Genomic DNA, 7,289 nt, shown 5'->3' with positions numbered 1-7,289 from the left:
CTGCTGGCAGTTTTAGTTTCATTTTTAAAGTATCTTTTCAGTTATTTAAATAATTTAATTTAATATATGACAAGCTGCGCAAAAAATCGCGCGAATATGAACGTGGTTTTGCACAGCTCATCAGTGAACAACGGCTCTGTGTAGTTAATGCTGCTCAATGTGAAAGCACGCACGTGATGGAGATTTACCGCTGATTACAGAACCGGCTTTCTGACAAGATGCGCATTAAATATCGCATGCGATTTATCGTGCAGCCCTAGTTGTATGAACTGAAAAATTCAAAAATTCTATCATTTACTCACCCTGATGTTGTTCCAAACCTGTATGAGTTTGTTTCATCTGTTAAGCACAAAAGAACATATTTTAAAGAATGTTGGTCACCAAACAGCTGACGGTAGCCATTGACTTGGAAATCAATGGAAGTCAATGGCTACTGTCAACTGTTTGGTTACCCAAATTCTTCAAAGTATCTTCTTTTGTGCTCAGCAGAAGAAATAAATTCATATAGGTTTGGAATGATATGAGTGTGAGCAAACGAATTTTCTTTTTTGGGTGAGCTATCCCTTTAAATGACACTGTTTCAGTCAATGTTTACAGCCGATACCAAAGATCCTATTTTTTCAGTTGCCAAAAATTTCATGCATCACTAGTTCTTTTTTGTTAATTGCATAGAAAAAAATACACCATACTGATTTTGAACGACGACAAGTCATAGGTAAATAAACCATTTTAAAAAAATGTATTATTTCTTTTAAATATTTATTATAGACCAGCTAGAGAACTACGCAATGCAGCCAGACACAAACTAAGACAAAAATGCTCATTCATCAAAGCCCGATTCATAAAGAGACAAAAGAGGTGAAAGCAGAAACAGCAGCAGATTCATTTAGAAGACAGGAACCTGGTAACTAAAACTGAACCTGACTCACATGAAACAATGGCGGCAGCACATGGTTACTTCTAACACCCCCTCTCCGAAACAAGGATAGGCTGCTCATTGTTTGTGATGATGTTAAATGCGAATAAGAAAATTTGATTCTGATATGAGAGCAATAAAAACCACCTCATACAGTGTGCTTGGGTGTGCACAAATCGCGTTTGGTCTCGTACTGTATGGCGTACCTTGTCAGTGTCGTGCGCTTTGCTTGGCCATTTGTTGTGATAAACAGGAAAGTGTGATTAAGCGCCAGCAAAACTGTGTAAAGAAAGACTCTTTGTGAGAAGCAGTCAATCAGCAGAAGTTAACAGCAGCTTGTAAGTGTATTTATTTCTTGTCTCAGTGTTTAGCGCAGTTATCGTTGCTAGGAAACGCTTGTTTTGTTTACTGTGTGGAGACGTGCTGAAATCGCGTTTGGTCTCGTACTGTATCGCGTACCTTGTCAGTGTCATGCGCTTTGCTTGGCCATTTGTTGTGATAAACAGGAAAGTGTGTCCAGCTGAATTCAATTTGAGTTTTGTTAAACGAATTTAAAAAAAAGCTTAGTTTACCGCGGTCGTGTGCAGACCGAACTGCTTTTATTGTCCTCATTTGTAAGTCGCTTTGGATAAAAGCGTCTGCTAAATGACTAAATAAATAAATAAATATCTTAATTTGTGTTCCAAAGATGAACGAAGGTCTTACGGGGTTGAAACGACATGAGGGTGAGTAATTAATGACAGAATTTTCATTTTTGGGGGAACTAACCCTTTAATGCTTTGTAGAGTATGTTGACATGAAGTCTAAAGAAATTCAAGAGACAACTTAAATGTGTGGATAACATTTTTTATTTTTTTTTAACCCTTTCAAGTTGCAAACGTTATTTATTACATCAGCTTAATATTGTTGAAATTTCTGCGTTAATTTATTTCTGCGTTAATTTTAAGTTGTAATTCATTACTTATACTCATTTATGCTGTGCACTGTATATATATAAAAATACACCTTGCTACGTGTACTGCGTTAGGCTAACCGAGACTTGTCATTTGCACATACAGTGGGTACGGAAAGTATTCAGACTAGGACCATGTGATATTTCTGTTTTTCTTTTTTAATAAATCTGCAAAAATGTCAACAATTCTGTGTTTTTCTGTCAATATGGGGTGCTGTGTGTACATTAATGAGGAAAAAAAATTAACTTAAATGATTTTAGCAAATGGCTGCAATATAACAAAGAGTGAAAAATTTAAGGGGGTCTGAATACTTTCCGTACCCACTGTATATTGTTGCTCTTTTGTTAGTTTTGACTGCTTTTATTGTCCTCATTTGTAAGTCGCTTTGGATAAAGGCGTCTGCTAAATGACTAAATGTAATGTAATCGTGTGCCATCTGTCTTACTGCATACTGCTCATATTCACCTTACTCTTCTTCATGTCTTTGACACCAGCCTCCTCGGCTGCCAGCCCGGCTGCTTCGTTCAGGTATTTGTTCCCCACCTTACTCTCAAACCACTTCAGATCTACAAACACCTCGCTGAAGTGCTCCCGGTCAAACTGAAAACAGAGAAGAGGGTGATGACATGGAGTAAGAGCTGAACGGGGTAGATTTTCAATCACCTCCTTTTCAGTTTTCGTAAATCTTGTGCATCTATTCTGGTTATATGAAGATGAAAGAGATCCGCACTCGTCCAAATTCAGCCAAAAAGGCTTATAACATTTATTGCTCAGAGGTCACAAAAATATGTACAAAAAAAAAGCACATTTTTGTTTTCGGGTATTAACCCTTCCTCAGTGCCATCATGTGCTAGCAAGCAACACCTATTCTGGTTTTCATGTTACAAGTGTTGTCTGTATTTGGCATCTGAGGGGTGACTAAGGGTCTGACCCATGTCAGGAATGCCGTAACAGTGTTTTTAGTAATTTAGCCCATGCAGCTTCCAAAGAACAAATATGCACTTGTTTTGTAATTAATTCATTTGATCAATATACAAATCAAATTAATCTAGAGTTCTATTTGTCTGTTTGATTTTTGTTCTTATCCATTTTATGCTGGTGTTCTGTATCAACTGTGCCTAGGGTCAGACTTGCATTTATGAATTTTGTTTTGCAAATGTGTTATTTTTGAGGCTGATCTGTCTCCATAGATTCGGTCCTCAGGAAACATTTCTTATTATCAATATTGAAAACAGTTGTGCTGCTTAATAATTTTGTGTAAACTGTGAAACACTTATTTGAAACAGCATTTATTTAAAATAAAAACCTGTCTAACATTATAAATGTCTTTACTGTCACTTTTAATCAATTTAATGCATCCTTAAAAAATTAAAACAAATTAATGTCTTTAAATAAATAAATTAAATAAAATAAAATAATACCAAATACCATAATAAAATAAAAATACCAAACACTCACATCTGACAACTTCTCAAGGTACTTCTCAAAGTGGGCAAGGTTGAGATGACCATTTTCATTCAGGTAGCCTGATGGAGACGACAGTGATCAGCACTAATTTCAGCATTACACTTCCATCACAAGTCTGCGCTGTGATTTGCTGGTGGACTGACTCACCCCCCAGACTGGGCAGCACGCTGATGTAAGTTCGATAGAGCAGCGGCAGTGCATCGTGATTGATGTGCAGGTGAGGAAGATGAGGGATGAAGTCATTCCCCACCAGGAAACCCATCAGAACCCAGTCGTCTATGATCCGCTCCAGGTTGTACTCAAACGAGATCTTATTCTGATGGAAATACATGAATTATGACCAGACAGTCAGTATAACATTGTCATTCATTTAGCTTTAAGTAAGATTTGTGCTTATCATGCCATATGAGAGAGACATATATTCTCACCCTGAGCTCGGAAAACTCATAGTCGATGTATTCCCTCATAAGGGAAAGATGTAGCAGGTGAAAGGTCGTCTCCTCAGGAGCTGTTATCCTACAGACCAGAAAAACACATTATAAAGAAACACAATCTTTTAACTTGACGCAATGAAAATAATGCCACACTAACCTCTTTTGTGACTTTTTGCCTCCGAAGCGAACCTCCTCTCTGAGGAGAGAAAAATGAGGCTCATGGCTGGTCAAGCCAAGCATTATCTACAAAAAAAGAGAGAAAGGAGGAGAAAGACCGCTTAAAATAAATAAATACAAAAATAATTGATATGACTATGACCGAAATTTCTCTGTTATACACAACTGTACTCACCAGGTCGGCATCCAGACCATAAAGGCAGTGTCTTGTGCTTGGGTTATGACCCGGTTTGGCGGTCTCAGAACGAATGAACTCCATGATCTTGTGCTCTCCTTCACCAGGGGTCTGAGAAGAAACGGGAATTGGAAGAACTTCACAGAAACACACACGACACAAAGCTATGAAGTCATGTAACTCACCTCGTGACCAGACAAATACACATTCACTCCCTGCCACGATTTGTCTGTGGACAGTTTATTGTGAACAAAATATTTAAGCTGTTCCTGTAGCTTGGCCATGAAATCCGTTCCTACAGAGGTCAAGTAAGAGAAACGGATTACATCAGGATTTGTCAGAAAAAAAGTCCCAGAAAAAAAAACACCAAACAGCCAGTAACAACCACCCTATACATGATTTAAAAAGTAAAATGTAGACCTTAACCAACTGATTAATTGTATGCCTTTAAAGTTCTCATGTATAGTAAATGATAGAAAAATAATGGTACATAACATCACTAATACAGTATATGACCAATAAAGGTGCACAAACCAGGGGTGATGCAGTTTGAGTCAAATCTGGCCTCTGTGGGCAAAACTTCACCCTTCTCCAAGGCCTTCTTGATTTTCTCCTCAGCTTCTTTTGCTGACCTTTAAAACACAAAGGACATAAAAATAAAGCTACTTCAGTGTTTCAAAAATTCATTTTCATGATACACTACCATTCAACGTTTTGGGGTTGGTAAGATTTGTAAACTTTCAAGCGGCAATGTGTGTGTTGTGTTTATCTCCCCTAACACACTTATTTGTACACTTGTATCAAAAAAGCAGTGCAAAAAGAATTATCATAATAAAAGACAAGAAATAGCTTATTAATACACGACCTAACATCAAATAAAAATCCTTAAAGCAGCCTTCCATATTTCAGTCTAAATTCAATGTACATGTTATGTTCGGGTCTTCTGCTATACCTGAATCTTCTTCCACGCTGCTGGTTCATCTTGGCCCTGGGTGCAACACCATCGACAGCCATGAAGAACACTTTCCTGGGCTTAATGATGCGGAAGAGCACCTCCAGGTAGTGAAAAATGTCAGCAAAGATCTTCTCTTCAGAAATACGGAAGTGTACATCTTCATCATTGGGGTGGGAACACTGGTGGATGATCCCATTCATATCTAAATATAGGTTGTCAAACTCTGGAATCTGGGATGAAAGAGAGAACACAAGTTGGTTGGTGTAAACTTGACAACAGATGACTAATGTGTCTGAAAAAAAAATTTCTAAGGAGTAGTGTTAAAAAAAAAATACTCCGGACTGCAACTTTTAAGATAACGAAATACATAACAAGTAAAGTCAATACAATGCGACTATTACACTGGTATCATATACAGTGTTTAGTCTAAATTAAAAGCTTTCATTTAAAACTCAGAAAATGTTTTGGGTTGAGCTGGTTTAAACTGGTCATATGCTGGTCCTAAACTGGTCCCAAGCAACTCCTGCTCAGGACCAGCTTATACCGGCATATGACCAGCTCAAACCAGCAGTCATGCTTCAAAACATACCTAACCAGCATATGCTGGGTTTTTTTCAACAGGGACATGTCGTTGATATTCTTTCATCCTTTTGTATGTCTTTTAGTAGGCTAGTTTATATTGTTCTATCATATTGAATCTGAATACCGTAATAAAATATTAAGCTGGCTTAGTTAAGTCTGTCTGCTGTGAATCACAGTCAAAATCTGAAAGGCAGACAAGCCAAATGCACAAATGTGAATTTGTGTAATGTCCAAAAATAGTTTTCAGTTTTATTTTTATGCATTAGCTTTATTATTATAAATAATAATGATAATTAATTACAACAATTATAATTAATAATATAATATCAGTAATAATAATTATTAATACATTTATTGGTTTATTAAACGATTTATTTAACAATTTATTTAATGTTATGATATAATTCAACACTTGTATAGCATTATAGTTAAATTAAATAAAAGTATTCTATCTTTATTACAGAAAATAAATAACTGCAATGAATAATAAAAGAGCAGATCTATCATGAGATTTTTTTTTTTTAAGTTTTATTTGGTTATTTGCTGATTTTGATCTTTTTGCATGAATTTGCAATATAATTAATGTCAGTGTTGGATACAACAAAATATCTTGGTAAGCAGATGCTTTTAAATATTATATCAGATGTTTTACATAGTGTGTGTGGGGGGGGGGGTAAAACATTTTTCACATCAAATAGTATGTCTAGCTGACATTACACACAAGAAAATGAATCAGATAGTGCTATATAATATATATAAATTGTAGAATATCAGTAGCATAAAAACCATAACTACAGTTAAAAAAACATAAAAGCTTAAACTGCTTTTTGGAGGCACAGAAATTGTTGTTCAACTCTGTGCAAAAACATTCTGCAACAGTATGTTATGCATTCCATATTAACAATTTCAAAAATTAAGCTTTCAAGATAATTTCAAGAAAAAAACATCTTTATATATAGTGGATATAAATTGGAATAATTTTATTACTGAACTTTCAAATCAGTCTAAGACTTCTGAAATCATGACAAAGAGTTGACTTTTTTCACAATAATGTGGTCGCGCAGGTTAGGTGATTGCTAATAGGGACCCTTTAGCACTGGGACTTGAGATGTTCTTTTGGCTCTGTCCGTCCAATGGTACTTCAAGATGATGGGCTGGATAGTGGATAATTGAGCCTAAAACACCTAGAGGAAAGCCATAAAATTACACAGCTGATAGACAACAGCATAAAAACATTAGGGCTGCACGATTAATCGAATGTGATTGTCATGCGTATCTTGTCAGTAAAGCCGGTTCTGTGATTAGTAGTAAATCTCCAGCACGTGCTTTCAGATGGAGCAGCATTTACTACACAGAGCTGTAGTTCACTGACAAGCTACGCAGAATCGCGTTCATAGAAATCGAAGAAATCATTCTGCGATTATGAAATCTGTTTGCGTAGCCCAGGGGTGGCGAACGTCGGTCCTGGAGAGCCGCAGCCCTGCAGAGTTTTGCTTCAACCCTAATCAAACACACCTGAACAAGCTAATCAAGGTCTGAAGGGTTACTAGAAAGCTACAGGCAGGTGAGTTTTAAAGGGGTCATATGATGCAATTTCATTTTTTCCTTTCTCTTTGGAGTGTTACAAGCT

The 7,289-nt window shown here is 36.5% G+C and overlaps 2 protein-coding genes across 2 annotated transcripts in view; both read right to left on the bottom strand.

Moving 5' to 3' along the window:
- Positions 1-5,627, bottom strand: part of LOC107732934 (5'-3' exoribonuclease 1-like) — a 24,741-nt gene extending 19,114 nt beyond the window's left edge. Inside the window, exons 1-10 of the mRNA XM_016544372.1 lie at positions 5,622-5,627; positions 5,075-5,307; positions 4,657-4,754; positions 4,308-4,417; positions 4,123-4,233; positions 3,928-4,013; positions 3,765-3,852; positions 3,484-3,652; positions 3,328-3,395; positions 2,335-2,469 (exon numbers count right to left, since the gene is read on the bottom strand). Of these exons, the coding sequence (XP_016399858.1) occupies positions 2,335-2,469; positions 3,328-3,395; positions 3,484-3,652; positions 3,765-3,852; positions 3,928-4,013; positions 4,123-4,233; positions 4,308-4,417; positions 4,657-4,754; positions 5,075-5,307; positions 5,622-5,627 (1,104 nt within the window). The remainder of the gene's footprint in view (positions 1-2,334; positions 2,470-3,327; positions 3,396-3,483; positions 3,653-3,764; positions 3,853-3,927; positions 4,014-4,122; positions 4,234-4,307; positions 4,418-4,656; positions 4,755-5,074; positions 5,308-5,621) is intronic.
- Positions 5,628-6,735: 1,108 nt separating this feature from the next.
- Positions 6,736-7,289, bottom strand: part of LOC107732938 (uncharacterized) — an 8,145-nt gene continuing 7,591 nt past the window's right edge. The window contains 2 exon segments of the mRNA XM_074560153.1: positions 6,736-6,766; positions 6,768-6,843. Of these exon segments, the coding sequence (XP_074416254.1) occupies positions 6,736-6,766; positions 6,768-6,843 (107 nt within the window).

Source organism: Sinocyclocheilus rhinocerous, unplaced genomic scaffold (assembly GCF_001515625.1).
Source record: "Sinocyclocheilus rhinocerous isolate Xijiao unplaced genomic scaffold, SAMN03320098_v1.1 scaffold1001, whole genome shotgun sequence".
NCBI classification, from domain to species: domain Eukaryota; kingdom Metazoa; phylum Chordata; class Actinopteri; order Cypriniformes; family Cyprinidae; genus Sinocyclocheilus; species Sinocyclocheilus rhinocerous.
This window is presented reverse-complemented; position numbering and strand designations above follow the sequence as displayed.